We start from the raw sequence: 26,126 nt of genomic DNA, 5'->3' as shown, positions 1-26,126 counted from the left end.
CTTCTGTTAAAGCTTTAAAGCAGTGTTTTCTATTCGATTACAGATTCCCAGCATCTGCCATTCTTTGCTTTTGCACTTTGATGGCATGTGACTTGTCTGGGAAGTTGGAGATATTTGTGTTCTCTCAATATTATTGCTTTTATTGTTGGTTTTTGTGTAAGTGACTGCACAGACCGTTGCATTGTAGAAGCTTTCTGTTCCACCTAGTTCTTGACATTTTGCTTCAAAATGCTGACAGTTGCTAAATAATCCCCACTGTGTTTGTGCTGCTGTTCTTAGGTGATTGATATAAATACTGGAGTGGAATTCTTAGGTTGTTAAAATCATGGAATGAGGTGAGAGAGCCTGAGAGGCCAGGTCCATGCAACCTCTGGCATCAGTGTTTTTGGGAATATTATCATCTGGGGGGAATTATGCCTTTCATTCTGTTATCCCAGAAAATATGGCAAAATTGTTTACCTCAGTGGTAGATTTCTGTAGGCACAGGGTTTGATGCTGATATCCCTGTGACGACTTAGAATGAGCCTCTGACATCAAAGTCCTGTGCTAGGTAAGCTTGGCAGCTGCAGACAATGCTGTTGCTGAAATGGAGATCACCTGGAGATTACCTTCTGGTCATCAGTGCAAGTCTGTCCCTACCTCTTGGAGTTGTTCATCTCTGACGTACCATACTAGGTTTTCCTTTACCAGAGCATACATGTTCTTGGAAGTAAACTGCTTTGAATCAGGGTAATCGTACCTGCTACCACTTCTTGTCAACACAATAGTAAAGCTCCAACCAAATTGCCCAATTTGTAGATTAGAAGTAACGTGACTGACAATGGCTGCTAAAGCTAATTGAAAATATCAGTCAAAACTCTTGATCTAAAACTGTAATAATAATCTTTGATCGATATATATTTGCCCAATATGGCAAATCTCCAAGTACCATTATATTTCTAAAGATTTAATATTATAGATTACCTACTAAGAAGTGAATTGAACTTCCATGAGACCTGGTTTAAGTAGGTGAAATGGATGCACAACATATTCCAGCAAGAATTGTTGAAGTTTGCACTTACATTTACTTATTCACCTACTCTCATCTGTCATTTGCAGAAATGTATGGCTGGTGCTGTTTGGATGGAGATTGAGAATTTGGCATCTCCATTTGAAATCCAGAATAGCACTCCAGCATTGCTAAATATTTAACAATGGTGATTAGATAATATATCTTCATTTACCAGCGAAGGATCAGTGCCTTAAGGTGAAAAGAGGAAGAGAGAAAATTGCCACAAACACTGTATAACACTATGTGTGAAGGATGGCCTTCCAAGTGATAAAACATTAGTGAAGATGCACAGTGAGGAGACTTACTGTTGTTTGCTTCCTGCATTAATAGAATGTTCCATTCAATTACTCAGTGTTTATCAACTAGTTCTACTAGCCTCTTGGGAAGAAATGTGTCGCTGATCTGTTTGTAAATTTCACTATATTTTAAATAGACTCTCAGAACTTTACACAAACCAAACTGTTGGATAAATGAAAAATAAAACAATGTTTTATCAATTGTTTGCACTAGCGAGTTTTGAGAAGATTTGTAGCTCAGATTGAGGTTCTGGATGTGAGTTTGCTCGCTGAGCGGGAAGGTTCGTTTTCAGACGTTTTGTCACCATTCTAGGTAACATCATCAGTGAGCCTCCGATGAAGCGCTAGTGTTATGTCCCTTTCTATTGATCTGTTTAGGCTTCCTTGAGTTGGTGATGTCATTTCCTTCGTTGGTGATGTCATTTCCTGTTCTTTTTCTCAGAGGGTGGTAGATGGGCTCCAAATCAATGTGTTTGTTGATGGAGTTCCGGTTGGAATGCCATCTCATGTGTGTCTCTCTTTGGCTCGTCCTAGGATGGATGTCTCAATCAAAGTGGTGTCCTTCCTCATCTGTATGTACGGATACTAGCGATAGTGGGTCATGTTTTTTTGTGGCTAGTTGATGTTCATGTATCCTGGTGGCTAGCTTTCTGCCTGTTTGTCCAATGTAGTATTTGTCACAGTTCCTGCAAGGTATTTTGTAGATGACGTTCGTTTTGCTTGTTGTCTGTGTAGGGTTTTTTAAGTTCATTAGCTGCTGTTTTAGTGTGTTGGTGGGTTTGTGGGTTACCCTGATGCCAAGGGGTCCGAGTAGTCTGGCAGTCATTTCAGAAATGTCTTTGATGTAGGGGAGAGTGGTTATGGTTTCTGGGCATGTTTTGTCTGTTTGTTTGGGTTTATTGCTGAGAAATCGGTGGACTGTGTTCATTGGGTACCCATTCTTTCTGAATACGCTGTATAGGTGATTTTCCTCTGCTCTGCGTAGTTCCTTTGTGCTGCAGTATGTGGTGGCTGGTTGGAATAATGTTCTAATGCAGCTTCGTTTGTGGGTGTTGGGATGGTTGCTCCTGTAGTTCAGTATTTGGTCCGTATGTGTTGTTTTCCTGTAGACGCTGGTATGAAGTCCCCCATTGGCTGTTCGCTCTACTGTGACATCTAGGAATGGCAGTTTGTTGTTGTTTTCCTCCTCTTTTGTGAATGTTATGCCAGTAAAGGGTATTATTGATGGTCTTGAAGGTTTCCTCTAATTTGTTTTGTTTAGTGATGACAAAGGTGTCATACACATAGCGGACCCAAAGTTTGGGTTGGATGATTGGCAGACCTGTTAGTTCGAGTCTCTGCATTACTGCCTCTGCTAAGAACCCTGACATCGGAGATCCCATGGGTGTACCGTCGGTTTGTCTGTAGGTTTTGTTATTGAAAGTGAAGTGGGTGGTGAGGCATAGGTCCACTAGCTTGATGATGTTGTCCTTGCTGATGGGGTTGGTGGTGTCTGGTGTATGTGTCTTCGGTTCTTCTAATAGTGTAGTCAGTGTTTCTTTGGCCAGGTTGATGTTGATGGATGTGAACAGGGCTGTTACGTCAAAGGAGACCATTATTTCATCCTCTTCTATCTTCACTTTCAATTGTTTGCACTTTTTAAAGGCTTACAATATAAATTGTGTACTTGAAGTAAAGTACAAAACTTCATAATTCAGAGTTGAAAACTATCTTAATTAAATTCAAATTAGCTGGTATAAATATTCAGACTCATTCCAATTGAAATTTGTTAATCGCTACTGTAGTGGCCAGAGTCCACGATTGTGAAATGAGTATTGTCTGATGTTTGGATCTGTGTTGCAATAATCTATTCTAAATTTTTAGTTTAATCTCATTTTGTAGTATTCTTTAATATTGTACTGTCACGTCAAAATATATATTCCCATTTTAGTGACTGGTTTATCTTTTTTCTGGTGGAACAGGTACCTGAATTTTATAGGTTAGAATTCTGCAAATTTATCAGTTATTGTTGAAACTTGCGTCTCCATCCTTCTCCTTTTTGATTAAAAGGAACGCTCCAACTTTGTGTTAGAATTGTCTACCTGGTAGCTGTTGCATAATTTGAAGTTACATATGGATCACTGCAGAATTTAACTGTTACAGTGTTGTACTTGTTTCTGTTTCAGTTTTTCTATTATTGATTTATGGTTATATTTCAACTTTCAACTATTCTTTGATTCAATGGATTTTTGTTTGGGCAAAGTCTTTAAATTTCTTGAATAAGTGTATATTGATTTGACAATGTCAGTTTTGTGCAGTGGACTTGCATGTCATACAAACTTTAAATGCAAAAGCATTTCACATTTTCACTGCAGATTAGGAGGTTGAGAGGTGAACTAATTGAAGTTTATCAAACTATGAGGGGTATAGATAGGGTTAATGGTAGGTGTCTTTTCCCTAGGTTGGGGGAATTCAAGACCCAGGGTCATATTTTCAAGGTGAGAGGAGAGAGATTTATAAAAGACATGAGGAGCAACGTTTTTTTGAATGTGGTTCGTGTGTGGAATGAATTTCCTGAGGAAGTGGTGGATGTGGGCACAGTTACAATGTTTAAAAGATATTTGGATAAGTACATGAATGGGAAATGTTTGGAGGGATATGGGCCAGGAGCAGGCTGGTGGGTAGTTTAGTTTGGGATTATGTTCAGCCAGGACTAGTAGGAGCAAAGGATCTGTTGCCGTGCTGTATGACTCTATGAGGCACTTAGAACCTAAACCAAATCTTGGACAGCATAGGGCAGATTGCTAGCTCACTACCCAAAGTGCCATTACATGGTTATTTTGAATAGATTTAAAAAATTGGAAAATGTTAATTGACTCATTGTAACATGGAGTATTTCATTGCGCTTCTGCAATATTAGTTAATACTTCTATGAGATTGCAGTGCAGGATGGCCATTCATGGGAAATCTTGCACATCTTAGTCTGGTGTGGTCCTTTCACGTCAAATGAACTCATTTTTATTTAATCAACAGTGATGTGCTTCAGTAGCACTGTTGACATGTGATTGGATTAGATAAAAAATGTGGCTATCGTGGTGCAGCTTGAATGTAATTGAGACTGTAAATAATTCATAGCAAAATCAAATGCAGTAATTAAGTTTTGTAAACAGGAGTTAAACTCAAGAATTGTCATTAACCTCATAATCAGGAACCAGAGAAGCAGTACACAACATGTAGTATGTTGGAATGCGATAAGTACCTGATTGAAGTGTACAATTTAAATGTACCACTCCTGCCAATTTCCAGTGCAGAATAATCTTAAATGAAGCATAATCCAAGCAGAACCATTTGTTTTTCTCAAATCATTGTGAGCCCATTAGGTTCTAGAGTGCTTTTTTCACTGAACTGTTTTATTGTGGAAGATTTTCTTCCAAGGAGTAAATCAACCTCTGGAATATTTCAATGTTATGTATCTTTTCTTTTTTAAAGGTTTGTCAGTTGCACTACAGCTGCTACATGGAGATATTGATCAGATCCGGAGAGAGTACCCGGTATTGTTCACAAGAGGTGTGGCTATCACCAGAAAATTGGGCTTTTCAGATATAATAATGCCAGGTAGGTTGGGCAGCAATGAAGCTGTTATACATCAATTCTGGGAATTGTTGCACTTCATTTTCTGTCTCCACAAATTGGCTTTCGTCAATCACGAGGTCTTCGAGATAATTTATCTGCATTTTAAAACAATATGCTTTGTTCCAGGGTATTTTATGCTACACAAAATATGACAAAGATAATACAAAATTGTTTACTTCAAGTGTTCATACTTGGTTTAAAGTTTTTAATTATTTCTACCATGTATACAGTAAGGCATTGAAAAGCTAGCATTTTAATACTATTCAGTGACAGTTTGAAGGTTTTGCCTTTTGATCCTTCAGCACATCCTCAGCATTGACACTTCAGTACATTACAGAGGGAAGCTGTCAATGTAAATTTCCCATTTTTCAGATCTGCCCTTTCAGGTGGATATTAAAGATTACGTGGCGCTCTTTACAGAACAGAGGTATACTGACAAATATTTATCCTTCAACCAATGTCCTCTTTAAAACAAAAAAAGATTCACCAATGTTTTGGGAACATTGCTGTGTACACAATGGATGGCATGATGGTGTGTTTCCCATATTACAACAGTAACCATACTTCCAAATTAGTTCATAGGCTGTAAAGCACCTGGGAGCAATCCAGGAATGAAAAAGTGCTGTGTAAATAGACTGTCTTTTCTTCATATGTTTTCTGTTGAAGAATATATTGCTTTCAGGATGTTGTGATTTTCTTTTGTAGTGCCTGTTTGTAAAATACGGGCTTCGGTGGCAAGGTCAGCGTTTAGGGCCCATCCCTAATTGCCCGGGAAAATGTGGTGATTTGCTACCTCCTTGAATTCCTGCAGTCCTTGTGGTATATGAGCACACACAGTATGGCTGGGAGGGAAGTTCAAGGCTGTGGAACCAGTGACAGTGAAATAGTTCTTAGTAAGGTTGGAATGTAACTTGGAAGGGAACTTGAAAGGTTTGGTCTATACTGACTACCCTTCCAAGTATTGAGGGTGCTAATTTGAAAGACACCATTAAAATAGCCTTAGTGAGTTGCTGCAATGTGTCTTGTAAATGGTACACTGCTGCCACTGTGCATGTGTGTTGGAAAGAGTGAGACTTCAGGCTTATCTCTGCTCTGCCTTTTGGGGCAGATAGAATAGAATTGAGCTAGTTTGGGTTCAAGGCAATGAGATTTGACAATTTAGAATTGAAGAGAGATGTTCAGAAGTTGTGTTTTATATGCTAGGTCCCTTTCAAAACATCCTTTTCACTGCATATTTTAATGACATGATGTTAATTCAGTAAAGTCTTGCAAGCTTCACAGTTTGAGATTTATTTTGCCTTCAAATGTCAGTCATTCTAAATGTACCAAATTAAATGAGTAATATCAACGATTAGGAAACCTTAAAATTTACATTCTCCATTTATAAATTCACAAAAACATGCACTTTGGTCACAGGATGTCTATTCCAATCTCGTTATGTCTGTGTAATGTTACTGGCATAAGTGTTGACTCACATAATTGGCTATGTCATTATGTCATTATTTCTAACTTGGCCTTTATATCTGGTAAAGTTACTGACTGGATTTTCCTTTCTCCGGGGAGGTTTTAAAGAACAGCTTTAATTGTAACTGTGCTTTGAATAATAATACAGGTGCCATAAGGGCTAATGCAAACTAAAATTAACTTATTTCACTCGCTCATGAGCTTGAATAGTGCCTCAAAATGAATCTTTTGAGTCTGCAGAATAAAATTACCTTTTTAATTTAAACTTCACCAAGTAGGAGAAAAACAGAAAACTTCTATGTATATAGCATTTTATTATGTGTTCAGTACAAACCAAAGCACCACAGTGAATGCCTTGATGTAGAGGTGTTGAGTGAAAAATTAATATTGGAAGAGCTGTGGGGTGCTTTTTACTGGAAAATGTATTAAATTCTTGAACCAAACAAAAAACAAAGAACTGTGGATGCTGGAAGTCTGAAAAAAAAACAAATTGCTGGAGAAATTCAGCTGGTCTGGCAGCAACTGAGTTCTGAAGAAGGGTCTCTGGACCCAAAAGGTTAACTCTGCTTTCCTCCCACAGGTGCTGCCAGACCTGCTGTGTTTCTCCATTAACTTCTATTTTGTTAATTGAAGCCTTGTGTTGATTTAACACTTGGTCCAAAATGCAGAAGTCCTGTGATAATGAGTTTTTAAAAAAAAAATCACAAGCAAAATACCTTCTGTCAGGTTTGCTCAGTTAGTGCCACTTTCAGTTCGGAGCAAGAACAGTGTGAAGTCAGAACTGTTTGAAAATCTTTTGTCACGTCATTTGTCAGGTACTGGCAGTACTCCAACATTTCATAATCTGGCATCCATAAGCCTGAGCTTAGCTGAACATTTCCTATCTATATGCTATCCCATTGAAAGTTCTGCAAACTTTTGTTGAGCTACATTGCTCTCAGTTCCACAGTTCCTCAGGTTGAAAATTTCTTCCAGCTAAATATCGGAAGGACTGAAATTATTTGCTTTTGTCCATGCCACAAACTCCATTCTGTATTCTCCACTCTAGCCCACTCCTGGCACACTGTCTGAGATTGAACCAGACCTGTCAGAATGTTGGTGATCTTAAAATGTACTTTGCCCATGATTTTTTTTTGTTGGAATTTGCATTGTTTTAAAAAGAGAGGTCCAATGACAAGAGTTTGTGCTATGAGATTTTCTTAAGTTGTCAGAAAGTCATTCTGGAACAAAGACCTAATTGCATCAGTTCCAAGAAGAGATGTGACTGTAGTCAAGTGCCTGGTAGATTCCAGTGGTTTTAATGGAGATGATGTTTGTACTTTTGACTTTATGACAGGTAGTGTGAACATATTAAGCCATTAGTTTTGCTTTGGCTTTAGCTCTGAAGCAAACAAAAGTTTAATTCCATAGGGAAAAAGGTTCTCTCTTTGCAGATTTTATTCTGGAGCAGTTATGTTCAGTGCTAACCAATTTTGCTAACCATGTTTTGGTGAGGCTATTTCTGGAATACCGCGTACCATTTTGCTCCCTGAGCTTACACAGGGATATAATTGGACAAGAGATGAAGTATCAAAGGTTCATTGGAATGTGATGAGGGAGTTGTCCTGTGATGAGAGAATTAGGTCATTGGGTTTATTTTGTGTGGAGTTCAGAAGAATCAGAAGTGATAGTGATCTCACTGATACGTAGAAGATCCCATGAAAGCCTGAAAAGGTAAGTGCTAAGAATTGGTTTCTCTGAGGGGTGTTTTGGAACTCTGGGGCATTGTCCGCAGGACAAGAGGACAATTAATTCGGATTGCTCAATTGATAATTATATTCAGAGCTGAGTTATAGATCTTCGGAGCCTAAGGAATTAAGGCATGTAGGGATGGATCAGAAAAGTGGTATTAAGTTCAAAGATCAGCCAGAACCTTATGGATGAGTAATGCCGGTTCAAGGGGTCTTAATCCTCTCTGCCTCTCCAGTTCATCATCTTCCTCCACTTATTCCTTTATAATGCTTTGTGAAACTTATTCCTTTGACCAAGTGCATGAATCCTTCCTGAAATGGCTCTACGTTAAATATTCCATCCATTTTTGTTTGGGAACAGTACTCAGAAATTCATTGTGACATACTACTGAGTTGAAGGCATTACAAATGAAACTGTTGTTCCCCTTTTTGTGTTTAAATCATTTCATTATCCTTGTCCCTCCCTATTTGTAAACCATATCTTCATTGCCCAAATTCTACTACATTTTGAATCTGGATATGTTGCTCATTCCATTGCACCATTAGTGGCCACCATCGCTGAAAATTCCTCCACAAATTTCTATTTCCCCATCTCTCTGTTTTCTTAGATTTCATTCTGTTGTTAAACTTTTGACCACCCTTCCTAGTGTCTCTCTTCCAGCATTCATCCATTTTTCTATGATATACATCTGTGAGCTCCCTTTGGAAAGTTTTTGATGTTGTTATATAAATGGAAGTTACTGTCGAATATATTACTCACGTTGGTACTTGTGTTGACTATTGAGGAATACATTTGTGGAGATGTTGTACCCTTAAGTACTGCTTTGCAGTTGTGTACAGAACAACAGTGATGACGCTGACCTTTCAAAGTAAATTATTGGTAGTAACATAGTTTGGGAAAGCCTGCCAATGTTGTAAGAATTGACATTTCTAATGGCTCAGCATTGGCCTCTTACCTCAATTGTTGTACTGATTCACATGTGACAACTGCAGAAAATAGATAACTAAGTTTAACCTAAATTATTTCTTTGAGCAAAAGTTAATTGGAAAACACTTACATGAAAATGATTATCTGCTGATGACCTAATTTTCCTCAAAGCAAATAATAGTTCCTCCATCTGTCTCATGCTACCAATCTACAGAGGACCAAAGGTTGTAGTTTCTGCAATAAAAATATTAATCCTGTTTTTAGCTGTTTCATTCTTTAATGACTTTAGTTTTATGTGTACATTTATCCCTTTTGGCCATTGGTAGAGGGGAATCCAGGGCCAATCATCCCATTAGTCTGTAGTCTTTTTCTTCAGTTATTGGAATTTATATGTTGTATTTAAGTCAAGAAATCACAATTGCATTAACTAAAGTAGCTGTGACAATTTTATGGGGTTTCTGTTACAGATATAATTTCAGATATTTTTGGCTTTCGTGTTCTGCATTGTCCCTATGGGCATGTATCGCTCCCCCATTTATCAAACTATTTTCATTTGCCTATAATGTATCTTCATGGGATGATACTGTCTTTGGAAGAGAGAAAATAGTACGTTGCATCTGATTTTAGGAAAACTTTCTGATAGAGCCCTTTAGTAGTAAAATGTCACAGTCAAATTTTGCTTGATCACATTAAATCATGTGGAGATGTAAGCCATATGAAGACATAAGAACAGATCGCCACAAGAAGCAGTAGGCTTTGAAAGCAGAACAAAAAGATGGAAAGGTTTAGGGACAAAAGTCCAGATCAGGGATCGGGCTGTTGAAGATAGAACTGTTAGCAGTGGGCAATTAAAATGCCAAATAGTGTTTGTTGTGTTACTACTAATACCAAGTAATATTAATAATACATGTTCTTTCTTTTCAGTTTTTTTTGTAAACTAAACAGAATTGGAACTTCTTATAACGCAAAGTTGATTTTGTATCTTTTATGTTATATTACAGAATTAAATAAACAATAATAATCTGCAACTTAAACAAAAGCGTTTTATTTTAGTGCAGCATATTTGGCATCAATATCTTTAATGAGGGTCCAGTGTTGACAGATCCTGGTCTATTGACATCATACTATTTGTACTCATAACAGATACGGACCTCCTGCTTTCAAAACCTCTGCAATATGGCTTTTGTTTTATATCTGGCTTGTAAATTAAATAATAAAATCTTGTTCATTTACTTGCAGTGTCATTATCCATCAATGTGCTAGATTTGTCAGTAGCTTGTGAATGGCACACATTTTAAAGGAATAAATTTTTAATTTATTGAGTGACAGCATGCGCTATTTATATTAGGTAATATTTCCTTTATTTGTTTCCTCATATTTTGTTGCGTTTAATAGCATTGTGTATTTTTGTCATCATACTTCACAAATACTGTAGCACTCACTTAATAAAAGGACTGGATTTTATTTTATGTTACAAATTGTGAATGTGTAAAGCTTTGGTTATTTCTGCTTATCTCTTCCATCAGAGAAACCAATAATAATAACTTATTTATTTGGCACCAGTAAGTAAATAGGACATTCCAATTAACAGTGTTACAAGTCCATAAGAAATAGGATTAGCCAGATAGGTCCCTTGAGCCTGCCCCACCATTCAATACGATCATGGCTGAGCTGACATCCCTAATATCCACTTTGCTGTGTTTTCCGTGTAATCTTTGATTCCCTCGACTGATCAAAAATTTATCTATTTCAGCCTTAAATGTACACAACCCTGTCCCCACAGTTCTCTGGGAAGGACTTCGAAAGACACTCAACCCTCTGAGAGAAGAAATTCCTCTGCATCTCAGTCTTAAGTTGGCACCCCTTATTCTGAGACTAAGCCCTCTAGTCCTCGACTGTCCCATGAAGGGAAGCATCCTTTCAGCATTTACTCTGCTCAAGTCCCTTAAGAATCCTATACATTTCTATGAGAGCACTTCTCATCATTCTAAACTCCAGTTACTAGAGTCACAACCCGTTTAACCTTTGCTCACTAAAAAAAATCCCCTCCGTATCACAAATCATCCACGTGAACCTGCTTCTGATATCTTCCCTTAAATTAGGGGAACAAAATTACTTATGATACTCAAGATCTGGCCTCACTAGCACCTTGTTTAAGACTTCCCTGCTGTTGTACTTCAGCCAACATCCCATTAGCCTTCCTGATTACTTGCTGCACCCGTACGCTAGCTTTCTGTGTTTCATGTGTAAGTACCCCTAAATACCTTTTGTGTTGCAGCTTTCTGCAGTTTTTCTTCATTTAAATAATACTCTAAATTGAACAACGTCACATTTTTCCCGCTATACTCTATCAGCCAAGGGGAACAGGGCCTGCTTGACATCACATGCAGAGTTTTTGACAATCTCATTTATGAAGGTAGAATACTTGAGATGAGCCGAACGGGCATTGGAATTGTCAAATCTCAGGGTTCTAAAGGTATGATTGAAGGTTTCAGCAGCAGATGAGGACAAAATCAGTTCATGTTGAGGAATGGAATTCGGTGGGTCTCAGAGATGGCAAGGATGAGATCAAGCTCTTCTTGGTATTATGTGATTCCAAGGTTTTAGAAAGATTGGCATAATTCCGACTGTTGCCAGGGAGAGAGTTGAGTTGGTAACAAGGACCAAAGACACTGACTTTTCCCGTATTTAAAGCAGAGGAAGTTTCTGCTCATCCAGTATTGAATGTCAGACAAGCAGGCTGCAAGTTGTTTTTATATTCATTCCACAAAACCTACGAGCTGAAGCATGCCATTCAGCACGTCTGGTCAGCTCTGACAACGAAGGAAGTCCTGGCTGATCTGATCTGATTTGATTGTCATGGTAAGTAGCCTCACAGTTGATCCAAGTCAGCCTCTCTACCTCTGTACTCACAACCAGTAAAATTAAACGGTTGAAGGCCCCCAATAATTATGTCAGTGGTTCCTAACCAGATTTTCAAATAATCAACCTTGGACTTGATAATTAATTAATTCCAGACACCGGTTTTGTTTATGCTTTAAGCCCATAACATTTATTTTCAACCCCGAGACAAATAAACACAGTTAAGGGTCAAATAAATGAAAATATATCATCTTTCCAGATTACTGAAATGGCTTTTACAGTATGTTTGTTATTTTTTCAGAAGCATAGGTGTGGACTCATTGATTTGCTTTTCTGTAACATTGATCAGGGTCATCTTCTCAGTTCATCCAGGCAAAGGCAACAATATTTCTTCCTCACCTTTCTACTGTTTGGGCTTCTGGAAGCTTGTCTAGCAGATTAGGCAGAGTTTTCAAATCTTCATGATGTCTCCCAGAAAATAAAGTTTCAAAATAAAACTTCATTTCCGGTTCCACTCTGATAAACTGATCATCTCTTCCCATGGCCTCAATTATCATTCAATGACTGCTATCCGCTTGAACACAGGGTCTCTTCCAGAATTGCCGGAACCAATTCCCAGGTGCGGACCTCATTAATAGCCAACTTCTGCTAGCTGTTTAAACACAATTCCCTTCCTGGGCTCATGGTATCTGTTGGAACAGCTTTAATCAAGAATTAGTCTACAATTAACCTCCAGGCCTGGCCTCACCATCTAGCAAAGCTTGTTTGGTCTGTAGTTTTCCTTTTATGACAAGCTACCCTAAAGTCCACAAGGCATTTATAGCTCACAGTTCCCAGTTCACAACTCCAAACCAAAATTGATAAAATAATAAAAATGTAAAAATCATGAAAAATCAGTGAGGGTTCTAACATAGTCCTCAGCTCCACTTTCTTGTCTGTTCCCTGTCATGATTCCCTTACTGATTAAATATCCCATCTATGTCAGCCTTGAATCTACTTAAAGATGCAGCTTATAAAACTCTCTGTGGTAAATAATTCTACCTAAGTGTCCATCAGCTCCAACATGCATCTGCAGGAACATATCACACATCCTGCCATCAATATTGTATTTTATTTAATGTATTAATTACACAAGAAGTTCTGCTCTTTACATTTTGTTGTAATTATATTTTCCAAACAGTAGTATCAATTTTATACTGAAGGTACTTTTAAGAAGGGAGGGAGACAAAATAACTAAAGATATAAATACAAACGGAAGACTGTACTTCAAAGACTAGAAATATTTGCCAATCCTATTCAACAATCAGCTGCTTTCCCTTCACTTGCATCATGTTTTGGTTCATGACACCATTTATCACCACTCTGCTGCCAGTCTCATTGAAGATAATCCTCTGAATCAGTGCCTTCTATCCTCTTCCACACGTCTTGCTTTAAAGACTTTATTTCTTGTGGTAAACCTTATGCGAAGGGCCTCTTTTTCCCACTTTGCCAGAATTAACCTCATTCAGGTGAAGCCTCCTCTCACACTAGTTGAGATCCTTAGTTAGGGCACGGTCCTTCATATTATAGAACCCCAACAGTGTGGAAACAGGTCATTCGGCCCAACAAGTCCACACTGCCCCTCCGAAGAGTATTCCACCCTTTCCCTTTAATCCTACATTTCCTTTAGCTTATCCATCTAACCTACACACCCTGAACACTACGGACAGTTTAGCATGGCCAGTCCACCTAAACTGCATATCTTTGGACTGTGGAAGGAAACCAAAACACCTGGCAGAAACCCACACAGACACTGGGAAAATGTGCAAACTCCACAGAGACAGCCGCCTGAGGGTGGAATTGAACCCAGGTCTCTGGTGCTGTGAGGCAGCAGTACTAACCGCTGAGCCACCGTGCTGCCCTTATTCATGGGCTGTGGGCTTCACTGGCTGGGTTTACTTTATTGTACATCCCTATTTATCTTTGAGAAGATGGTACCTATTGAATCACTGCAGTTTCACTATATCACGGTGCTGTGATGAAGATAGTTCCAGGATTTAACCCAGCCGCAGCAGTTCCAAGTAAAAGTGAGAGGGAACCTGGAGAGGAACTTGCATGTGGCAGCTTTCCCAAGGATCTGCTGCTCTGCCCTTCTAGATGGTAATAGCTTTGTAAGGTGCTGTCTCAGTAGCTTTGGTGAATTTGTGCAGTTCAAGTTGAAAGTGGTACATATTGCCATTCTTGTGCATCAGTTGTGAAGAGAGTAAATGTTTGTGAATGCGGTGCCAATTAAACAGATTACTTTGCTCTTGATGTTGTCAAGTTTGTTCAGTGTTGGAGCTGCAGGCAACTGGTGAATATTCCATTACCATTCTGATTTGTGCCTAGTAGATGTAGTGCAGTCCTCAGACACAATGTTCCTTCTAATTCTCTTAGCAGCTGCAAGGACCTTTTAAGGCCTGTGAATGGCAGTGACTTGTGGGGCCAGAAGTCATTGCCATGATTGGCGTGCCAATGCCAATTGCCGTGCATGGAACATCGAGAGTGGCTGCATGCACATGTGCAGCTAAGAGGGAATGTTGTTTGGAGAGTCATGCAGTAAGTTGCTCACTGAGATTCTAAGCTTCCAATCTGCTGTTGCAACTATTATATTTATGTAGTGAATCCAGGTCAGTTTCTGGTCAATAGTAACCCCCAGGATTAGTTAGCGTGGGATCAGTGTGGATAATGCCATTGAATATCAAAGGGCAATGGTTAGTTTCTCCCATTGGACATCGTCATCGCCTGACACTTTGTGGAAGTTGTCAGTTGCCACTAGTCATCCTAAAACTGGATATTGTCTGAGTCTTGCTGCATTTGGGCAGAGGTTTCTTTGGATGTAAGCATTGCTTAAATGTTGCATAAATGCTGAAGTAGCGTGATCGTAAGTTAAGTTCCCCACTTGCGATGGAGGGAAGGTCTTTGATGAAACAGCTGAAGATTTTTGGGTCTAGGACATTACTCTGAGGTGCTGCTGCAAGGATGACTGGATCTAAAATGACTGACTGCTAACAACCATAACCATCTTTGATTGTTGTCAGGTATGACTCCAATTCCCCCTGATTTCTATTGATTCCAGTTTTTATAGGGCTTCTTGATGTCACACTTGGTCAAATGCTGCCTTGATGTTAAGGGCAATCACTCTCCACTCTACGCTGCAGTTCATCTCTTGGGTTGACCTTATTTGAACTGATGGTGAGTGGCTCAGGCAGAACCCAAACTGAACATCAGTACACATGTTATTGCTCGGCTCCTTGATACCACTGTTAATGACTTATTTTGCCATTTTTTGGTTGATATTCAAGAGTAGTCTGATGGGTGATAATTGACTGGATTAAAATGAATCTGCCCTGTGAGTGGGACAGGACGTACCCAGGGATGATGACACTCGTGTCTGGGATGTAGTTATACTCAGGATTTTGTTCTGCAGTGTTAGGATATTGCTTGACTAGTCTGTGAGATAGTTCACCCAATTTTGACACTAGCCCCCAAGCATTAGTGAGGAAAACCTTGCAGGATTGACAGAATTAAGTTTACTATTGCCTTTTCCAATGCCTAGGTCAATGTTGTGTTTTGTTCCTTTTAGCGGATTAATACAACTAAGTGGCTTGCTATACCATTTCACACAGCAGCTAAGAGATTCATTACGAGGGATGAGTTGAATTGGAAGAAGATTGGCAAGATTGACTGCCAGTGAATACACTGAGAGAGAAGAAGAGGAGAGTAGAACGGAGCATTTAGAGTTGCTGCTTCTAATGGGCCAGTGCTAAATGCCAGAAGAGCACATCAAAAGATGCCAAGGGATGGAAGCTATTGGCAACAGAGAGGGAAAGTTAAGGTGCACAAAAGGGTAGGGTCAGGGAATTGGGAGGGTTGAGTACCAAAAAGTGCAGGAGTGGAAGGATAGAAAAAAAAAGAGCAATAGAAAAATGTCTAGAAAGACTAAACAGAAAAGAAGAAAGACAAAAAGTGAGTGATGGGGATAACACTGTTTGGAGCTGGAGGAACACAGCAGGGCAGGCAGCACCAGAAGAGTGGGAAAGTTGTTGTTTCGGGTAGGGACCCTTCTTCAGAAATGAGGGAGGGGGAAGAGGGCTCCGACATAAAGAGAGGAGGGAGGAGCAGGGGAAGGTAGGTGGGATGGTGATAGGTAAGTGCAGGTAGGCAGTGGTGGGGATTAGTAAGTGGCATGGGAGAAGTGGATGGGTGAGAGAGAAGATGGACAGGGTGCCTCTGGTCAAGGAGGCGGGGATAAGAGGGAGAGACGAGGATAACCAATGTCAACTTTCCCGCTTCTCTGCTGCTGCCTGGTCTGTTGTGTTCCTCCACCTCTCCAGCACCTGCAGTTTTTACTATCTTGAAGTGAGTGATGGACTCAGGTCTGGAACAATAGCCAAAACGTGCAAATAGGTAGAGGGAAAGCTTAGGTCACATCTACGTAATATATAAAAAATGAGGATATATAGAACATGACTTTAATTGGAAAATTAACAAGACTTTTGAAAATAAGTTAACCTAAATAAACTTATTGAGCATTTAGTCATAGGAAATGAATCTTTAAAATGGTGTAGATTAGTAACTATATGAGATGCGGTTGCAAAACCATGTGAAGGAATAGATGAACCAAGAATTCAGAAAGAAGCATGAAACACTCAAACAGAACCTTCTTTAATCCCAGTTGACTTGCTTTCAAATTCTGCAGACTGAGAGAACTCACTGCCCTTGTTTGACTAATGCCATGGGATTTTGTACATCTGTCTGTCCAGCTAAATAGACCGTTGCTTTTGCATGTCAGCTGAAAGTGATAATCCACCTCTCGTTCAATGGTAATTCGTGTTTTCTACCTCATCTTTTAAGTAATACTGCTGTTGTGAAAGGCTATATGCACCTCACGATATTGCAGTAAAATTTGCATTTTCTAATTTTAAACTGAGATTAGAAAACTAGTCTTGTGGTTAGTACATCCTGCAGTAAGAATAGTAGACTAAAAAAGTGGAGGAGGTATTCAACGTTCTGAATCTTTTCAGGATTGTGAAAACATTTCCACATCCGTTTAGGGGTATAAGGAAGTCATGTTTCATTTTGTTCTGAGGAAGTTTAAAATAGACCTTCAGGTTCCTGTGGGGAGGGCTTGAAGGTAGGACAGGAGATGCAAGCATTGTCAGTGGTCCAATAGGTTCTCACATTTGGATGATTTTCCCAAAGGTTGGTCATGATCAGAGCTCTCATGTGGCAACGACAGGTAGCCAATCTGCAGAATTAATTCCTCGACTGTGGACTGGTTGCATCTTTGCCAGGATCTTTCCAATGGCAAGTGGTTCATGCACTGAGAGCCAAATCCAGGAGGAGGCAACTGCCTTGAGGCTGGCCTGAGAAGATCAGAAATTTACACTCAACTTCTTGCATGAATTGCAGGCCTACAGCTGCACTCAGCAGCTATCCTGCTGATGGATTTGCTTCCCTTCAACATCAGGAGATGGGAGAGATACTAAATGAATATTTTGCATCAGTGTTTGTTGTGGAGAAAGAAATGGAGTCTAGAGAATGCAGAGAAATAAACTTTGATATTTCAAAAACAGTTCACATTGCAGAAGAGGAGGTTCGGGAGATCTTAGAGAACATAAAGGTGGATAAATCTCTGGGACCTGATCTAATGTATTCCAGAACATTGTAGGGAATAAGGGAGGATATTACGAGACCCCTTTGCAGAAATATTTCCATTATCTATAACCACAGGTGAGGTGCCTGATAACTGAAGGGTGGCAAAGGTTGTAAGGAGAAACTGGGGAATTATAGACCTGAGAGTCTGTCTTTGGTTGTGGGTGATTTGGAGGTGATTATAAAATGTAGGATTTATGGCATTGAGAGAGGCAAAAATTGATTAGGGATAATCAGCATGGTTGTGCGTGAGAAAAATCTTGTCTCACCAACTTGGTTGAGTTTTTTTGTGGAAGTTACCAAAAGGATTGTTAAAGGCGGAGCGGTAGATGTTGTTTATTTGATTTTGCATGGTAGGCTAATTAGTAAAGTTAATTCACATGGGGTTCAGGGTGAGTTTGCAAATTGGATCCATAATTGGTTTAACCACAGGAGTCAGTAATGGTGGAGGGTTCCTTTTTTGGACTGGAAGCCTGTTACCAGCAGTGTCCCAGGAAATTGTTTCTGGGTCCTTTTTTGTTTGCAATTTATATAAATTATTTGGATGACAATATAGAAGGCACAGTTAGTAAGTTTGTGGAGGACACCAAAATTGGAGGCATTGTAGACAGCAAAGGTTTTCTAAGATTACAAAGGGATCTTGATCAAATGGGTCATTGGGCTGAAAAATGATAGATGGAATTCAATCTGGATAATTGTGAGATATTGCATTTTGGTACGACAAACAAGGGTAGGGTTCATACAATTAATGGTAGGGCCTTGGGGGTGTAGAACAGTGGGGCCTAGGGGTGCAGGTACATATTTCTTTGAAGTTTACATCATATGTGGACAGGGTGGTTAAAAAGGCATTTGACATGCTTGTCTTCATTGCTCAGTCCTTTGAGTGTAGGAGTTGGGAAGCCATGTTGAGGTTGTACAGGACATTGGTGAGGCCTCTTCTGGAAAATTGTGTCCAGATTTGGCCACCCAGTTATTGGAAGGATATTGTCCAGCTGGAGAGGGTTTGGAAGAAAATTATTGGGATGTTGTTCGGTATGGAAGGTTTGAGCAGTAAAGAAAAGCTGAATAGGCTGGGACTTTTTTTCATCAGAGTGTAGGAGGTTGAGAGGTGACCTGATGGAAGTATTATGAGAGGTTTAGTTATAATTAATGGTAGTTGTCTTTTCCCTAGAATGGGGGATTTCAATAATAGGAGGCACATTTTTACAGTGAGAGGAGAGAGATTTAGAAAAGACATGAGGCAAATTTTTTACACAGCATGGTGCACGTGTGGAATGAACTTTCTGAGGAATTGATGGATGTGGGTACAATTACAACATTCAAAAGTACATGAATAGCAAAGGTTTGGAGGAATATGGACCAGGAACAGGAAGATGGGACTGGCTTAGTTTGGGATTATGTTCGGTATGGACTGATCGGACTGAAGGGTCTTTTTCCATGCTATGTGACTTTCTGACTATATACTGTATAAATGGTTGGCTCTGGGTAAATCTTCTAAGTAGGCGAATAACACCCAACAGTGGTTGGAATTTAGAAGTAGCTCCAACTTGCATCGTGCGTGTTCATCATTTAAGCTGGGTGAAAACTTACAATGCAACATCTTCCCCAATTAGATGTTTCTGAAAAGAAATAGAAAGCAAAATCTGTTTTACACTTAGGCAGATTTCTGGTATTACATTTTCTCCATATGACCTTTCGGGTATTGAGCATCAGTTACGTTTCTGACCAGACCAATTATCACATTAGTATGGAATTGCAGCCACAAAGTTACAGTGATTGCAGTGGGTCTCGATAGGCAGCCTGAATGATCCAAGGTAACAAAGTGTGAAGCTGGATGAACACAGCAGGCCTGGCTGCTGAGATGCTGATTGACCTGCTGTGTTCATCCAGCTTCACACTTTATTATATTGGATTCTCCAGCATCTGCAGTTCCCATTATCACAGCCTGAATGATCCAGATTGGATGTCAATCTGGAGGATTTTCTTGGAGGTACTCATAAATAGCTTCATTACTAGAGTAGTTGCTGACTGGCTGAAGGTCTCCTTCAATGAACGCAAGCAATTCTCGTGAAAAAGATATGACCTGTTACAGTCTTTTTTTTAACGTTTAGATGCTATGCCCATTTTGGAATTAAATTGATCTGAACACAACTGATGATGCTTACATTTATTCTCAAGAAGAAAACAAGTTCTACCAGTAGAGGGCAGCAAGTTCTCATTATCACAACAAATGTGTAGGCGGTTTTACATGAAAACACTATTTGGACATATTTTATATGTGGGAGTGCAGTGAGAATACTTCTCCCTTCGATAATGCTATCCTTGTAATTTTGCATGATAACAATGAGAATGAAATTCTCTGAAGGCAAGTTCACTCAAAGCTTAATGAACAAATAAACTACAACATGGCCTGTAGAGAGCAGGAAGGAATGGAGCTTTGTACTGACTTAATGATTTCATTGGAGACAACAACAGAGCTTCTACAAAGCACTTCAGCACTACATGGAAGTGTGAAAAATCAGCAGGGACCCCACTCCTGCAGAAGAGCAAATCCAAATAGAAAATTGTCAAGTGAGGACAGTGATAGCCAAAGTGGGGATTATTTTTTACAATGCACCAGTACTGCTTTCCAGATTGATTTCTTTTTAGTCTAATAGCAAAGAAGCATTCCACTTTTTTTGTTCAAGGAATTATAGTGAAGTAACTGATGTTGCGCAATTAATAAAAAGAAACTGAGGGTTCCGATGGATAGAGACCCAGGGATTCAAATGTCAGGCCAATGAAGTTTTACTTGTGGGAGTATAAAACTACAAAAGTGAACTTGTAATTGTGTATTTATTAATATGTTGGTTACACCCCTATTTAAATATTATGTGCAGTTTGGCCACCCTATTGCATAAAGTACATTAAAGCTTTTGAGACCATTCGCTACTGATTGTGAATCCATGGTTATGGAGAAAACCTTGAAAAATGATGAGTCTTTTCATTGGAACAGAGAAAGATAGAGACAGATGTTGATGTAATTGAAGAAGCTATAGGTTATAGTCATGAAATAGTGCTTCCTGAAAGAAATTTCATTCCCCTGGGGCTATTAACCTGACCTGAGGAGGAGAGGGGTTAGGAGAAATCTCTCCCAAGTTGAAGCATGCCAGTCTTTTAACCCCTGGAATAGTGAAATTGGGAGGATGGCTTTATTTAAGGGAACATTGGATAACTATTGAAGCAGAAAGAGATACACAGCTATGGAGAGATCATTATGCAATTAAATGTTTAAATACTGGAAATTTATATGATTCGTGACGATGAAATATCCTACTGATTTGGAAATAGAGAACATTCTATTTATAAGGGTATGGAGGACTCCTGCTGCTTCTGGAGCTGTTGCCTAGGTTAATGCTTGACGTTATATAACATGAAACAAATAAGTAACACAATATACATAACACAAATAATCCAGCTCCCAAGACCATGCCAGTTTTCAAAGATCTATTAACATATCCAACTTCCCACTTCTTACCCTGTCATCTGCACATGTTGCAACCGTTAAGCAACACTGGGCTGGGAGGTACAATACTCATAATTTGTTTTATTTCCATAAAGTTTTACCAAAGCTATGCTTTGGTCTTTTAAGTAAAGTGTTCTCCGTTCCCATGTTTGCAATGGGACAGCTTTAACATTGGCATCTTGATCTTGAGCGACAGTTTTGGTTTTTCCCACCTCCGATGAGTTTCTGATCCCTGCTTCGTAATGAACTGTCAAACTAAATGCAAGATTTCCAGAACCAGGAGAGAAAAAGTTGGAAGCACAGTTATCCCAGCAGTATTTAGACCCACCTAACCACAACCTCAGAGCAGACTGACCGCTTGCCTCTTGCCTGTTGATGCATGGTTTTGTGACACCCTGGTGCAAGGTTAAAAAATAAAGGAAAACTTATTCAATGTTCAAAAAAAGTGCACCTTTTTTCAAAGTTTTAATTAACTCCTTAATAAAGTGTATTTCCTAATGCATGTTTTGTTTAATTTACCCAGGTGATATCAGAAATGACTTGTACGTAACACTGGAGAGAGGAGAATTTGAGAAAGGAGGCAAGAGTGTGGCCAGGAATGTAGATGTTACCATGTATGTTTTAGATAGTGAGGGACAAATCCTAAAGGTAAATGATGCTTTTTTATTCTTTATTGAAATTTTTTAATAATTCGAGAGCGATATTTTGCCAGTAATACCCGACCTCAACAGAGTGCATTTTGAGGTAGAAAATTATTCTGTATCAAGACAATTAGACACATTTTGTGCCCATCATTTTTCCATCATGTCTCACAGAAGAATCCAGCTACCTCCCAAAGGAACGGAGGAAGGAAGGAAGAAACCAGCACAAGGAACAAGGAGTAGGGCATTCAATCCTATACGTCTGTTCATTCAATTAGATCATGACTGATCTGCACTTTTCCTCTTTACAAGGACATAAGTTTGCAAGGGATAGAGATAGGTTAAACAAGGGGCAAAACTTCAGATGGTGTTTAATGTGGGAAAATGTGAGGCCATGCACTATGGTAGGAAGAATCAAAAGGCACACTATGATTTAATTGGAGAGAGACTCCAATAAAGCACGACACCGAGGGATCTGGACGTTTTTGTCTGTGAAAGACAAAACATTAGCATGCAGTTGCTGCAAATAATTAGGAAGGTGAGTGGAATTTTGGCCTTCATTTCTAGAGGGTTGGAGTTTAAAAATGTTAGTCTTGTTATAGCTGTGCAAGATATTGTTGAGATTGCACTGGGAGTGCTGTGTATGGTTTTGGGCCTGTATTTATACATAGGAACATAGAAAAGTGGAGCAGGTGTAGCCGATTCGATGCTTCAAGCATGCTCCATTGTTTATTATATTTATGGCTGATCACCCAATTCAGTAGTGCACTTTTCCCCCATACGTTTTGATCCTTTTAAACCCCAAATCCTCCTCGAAATCATAAAATGTTTGGTCTTGGCTGCTTTCTGTGCTGGCAAATTCCACTGGCTCACCACTCTCTGGGTGAAGAAAGCTCTTCTCACCTCAGTGCCTAATTAGTTTACTCCTTGTGCTTTGATGGTGGTACTGGACATGTCTGTCAGCAGGAACATCCTTCCTGCATCTACCCTGCCTTATCCCTTAAAAGAAGATATACTGACAGTAGAGGCAGTTCAAAAGAGATTCATGAATAAAAAGTTGACTTATCAAAAATGGCTAATCAGGTGAGGCATTTATTCATTAGAGTTCAGAAAAATGAAGTGTGATCTTATTGAAGCATACAAAATTCTGAGGGGACTTGTTAGGGTAGATGTTGAGATGACATTTCCAATAAGTGAAGGAATAAAGAAGAAAGAACCCAGAACAGTAAAGCACAGGAACAGGCCCCTGGGTCCATCAAGCTTGTGCTGACAAACGACACCTATCTCAACAAAAAGCCCTTTGCTTCTCCGTGGTCTATATCCCTCTTCTCTGCCTGTTATGTACTTGCGAAGTTATCTCTTAAACGTGGCTATTACATCTGTTTCTACCACCTCCTCTGGCAGTGTATTCTGGGTACTTAACATCCTCTGTGTAAAACAAAAACTCATCTCTCACATCTCATTTAAATTTTCCCCCTTTCCTTAAACCTATTTCCTCAAGTAATTGACAGGCCTACCCCAGGAACAAAGACTTTGAATACCCATTCTATCTGTGGTTCTCAAAATTTTGTAAGCGTCTATCAGATTGCTTCTCAGCCTCTGATATTCAAGTGACATGCATTCGAATTTGTCCAATTTCTCCTCATAGCTAATACCCGCCAAACCAGGCAACATCTTAGTAAATCCTTTCTGTACCCTCTCCAAATCTTCCATGTCCTTCTAATAGCAACCTGATCTGTAAGCAATATTGTAAATGTAGCCTAACTAGAGTTCAATGATTTGCCAATTTTTATATTCCGTGTACTGTTTGATGAAGATAGGTATATCATACGCTTTCTTGACCATTTTGACCACATGTTGTGTCTTTCAGGGAACTATTGACCTTTTTGCCTCGATCCCTCTGTATGTAAATGCTTCTGCCATCTCCTGTATGTTCAGTATCTCCCCACCCTGAATTAGATCTTCCAATATGCATCACTTTGCATTTGTCTGGATTAAATTACATCTGCCATTTATCCATCCAAGTCTGTAGCCTGTTGATATCTTGCTGTATCCACTGGTAACCCTCCTCACTATCTGCAACTCCCTCAATCTTTGAGTCATCTGCAAGCTTTCTAATCAGACCACCTACATTCTCCTCCAGATCATATCTATAAATAAAAACCAACCGCAGTCCCTGTTCCCTGTGGAACACTATTGGTCACAGATGTACAGTCAGAAAAATACCCTACCCTCTTGCTTCTATGACCATGCCAGTTCTGTATCCAGTTTACCAGCTCATCACAGATCCTATGTGACTGCACTTTCTGTATCAGCCTGCCATGAAAGACATTGTTAAAGGCCTTTCTCAATTTCATGTAGACAACATCACCAGCCCTGCCCCCACAATCATTTTTGTCACTTCCTCAAAAAGCTCAAATCGGTTTGTGAGACATGACCTTCCCTGCACAAAGCCACGGTGCCTTTCACTAATAAGTCCTACTCCTGCTGCAATGTTTTATGTTCCTTTGTTCTAGATCTCCCATCTAGTTTCCACAATCCTTACTATCCTTGTTCAATAAAAATCTATCATTCTCATCTTTGAAATGATATACTTCCCTAGCCTCTGCACTGTTTATGAAAGAGTTTCAGATTTTGATCGTGGCCAAATGCTTTTTAACAGCACCATTGAATGGCCTGTCTTAAATTTCAAGATTATTCACCTTGTTCTGGACACTCTCAGCTGCAGAAATAGCTTATCTGTATTCTGCCAAACCGTTAATTATTTTAATCATCCCAATTATGCCATTCCTTAATCTTCTGCATTTAATCAACATAAGCCTCATCTGTCCAGCCAATTTCTATAATTCAGTTTTAGTTGCCATATCCTTCTGATGAATCTATGCCACATTTCCATCAAGGCTTTATACCATTTGTGAGATATGATGTCTGGGATTCGATGGAGTGTTGTAGAATTCTGCACAGCTACAATATATCTTTGACCCTTTGGATGCAGGCCCTCTTACAACAAAAGCCAACAATCCACTGACCTGTCAAGTTGTTTTCTGTTGCTGTCTACTAAGTTTGAGATACCTGCACTTAGACTCCAAAATCACACTCTCTCACTGTTCACTCTCAGTTCCTAGATTTTTATCCTATTTATAAAATTATGTAATTTTCATTAATCTAAAATGCAGTTTGCAGAGTGAACATTTTTTCTTATTCACTCAATCTATCAATATCTTTTTTGTAATATTTTGTACTCATCTACATTACTTATTGTATCAACTATCTTAATGTAATCAACAACAATTAGAAGCACAGCTCTATCTTCCTTTATGTAAGTATTTTATTGTAAATAGTGAAAAGTTGTGGCCTCAGCCTAAACCTTGGGGCAACACAAGCCACATTCTGCTTCTGTGTATGTAACATTATCTTTGCACTCTGTCTCCTAACTAATTCTCTGTTCAATACAATAGGTTGCCTTCTTTTGTTTTAATGGTTGCTTTTATTCAACTTTGCCTTTTGGAATGTCATGTTAATAAAATCCACAGGCACTACCAATTTCACTGCATTTGTCAAGTCCTCAAAAAGCTCAGCCAAGATCATGAGATTTGACTTAGCCTTTCTAATCAATTCATATGTCCCAAAAACTCAATCACGTTGTCCATAATGATCTATTCTATGAAGAACATTAGATAAGTAAGTCTGTAATTTCCTAGTTTACCTCTACCACTCTTTGTAGTGGGGCTATTGGCAATTGGAAATCATTAGATCCTGATGATTTGTTCATCTTTAGTAACGAGTTTTGTCATTGACTTGGTTTTTGCTATATTAGTTCTAGTTTGTCCCTTGATTTACATTAGTTTTCCTTGTATCTTTGGTATTTTATCTTCACATTATTCTGAAAAGAATAATATGTAGTAGCTATCTGGTAAATTATCCGTTTCCTGATTCCCAATTATAGTCAACCTGCCTCTGATTAAGGTTCCCATGTTAATCAGACTCATTGTCTTTCTCTAAATGTGTTTATAAAATTTTGAACATTGTTTTTGCTACTCTTCTCCAGCTTTTTCTTATATTTCTTCTGTGTTGCTTTTGTAACTTTTCTTTGTATGCTTTTGTTGATTTTTATATCGCCTCCAGACTGGAGGATTGCTATTGTTCCCATACTTTCTTTTCATACAAGTCTTTTAGCTATTAAATTGCTCACTTCTGTTGTTGACAGGGTTAGTTTCATTGTGCAAGTAGACTTCTAGTACACAGACACATGGTATACCAAAAACAAAATTGGCTGTATTGTATCACCAGTTAGTAATTTTGCCTGGCCTATTTTAGTCAATTTCTGCCTCATTCCTGCAGTGACAGCTTTGGCTAAACAT

General features: G+C 39.0%; 1 protein-coding gene across 12 annotated transcripts in view; it reads left to right on the top strand.

Moving 5' to 3' along the window:
- Positions 1–26,126, top strand: part of dock4 (dedicator of cytokinesis 4) — a 402,360-nt gene that overhangs the window by 209,544 nt on the left and 166,690 nt on the right. For all 12 annotated transcript variants that reach the window (XM_048548410.2, XM_048548411.2, XM_048548409.2 and 9 more), the window contains 2 exons: positions 4,816–4,941; positions 21,648–21,772. In XM_048548410.2, the coding sequence (XP_048404367.1) occupies positions 4,816–4,941; positions 21,648–21,772 (251 nt within the window). The remainder of the gene's footprint in view (positions 1–4,815; positions 4,942–21,647; positions 21,773–26,126) is intronic.

The sequence above is a fragment of the Stegostoma tigrinum genome, chromosome 18, assembly GCF_030684315.1.
Source record: "Stegostoma tigrinum isolate sSteTig4 chromosome 18, sSteTig4.hap1, whole genome shotgun sequence".
NCBI classification, from domain to species: domain Eukaryota; kingdom Metazoa; phylum Chordata; class Chondrichthyes; order Orectolobiformes; family Stegostomatidae; genus Stegostoma; species Stegostoma tigrinum.
This window is presented reverse-complemented; position numbering and strand designations above follow the sequence as displayed.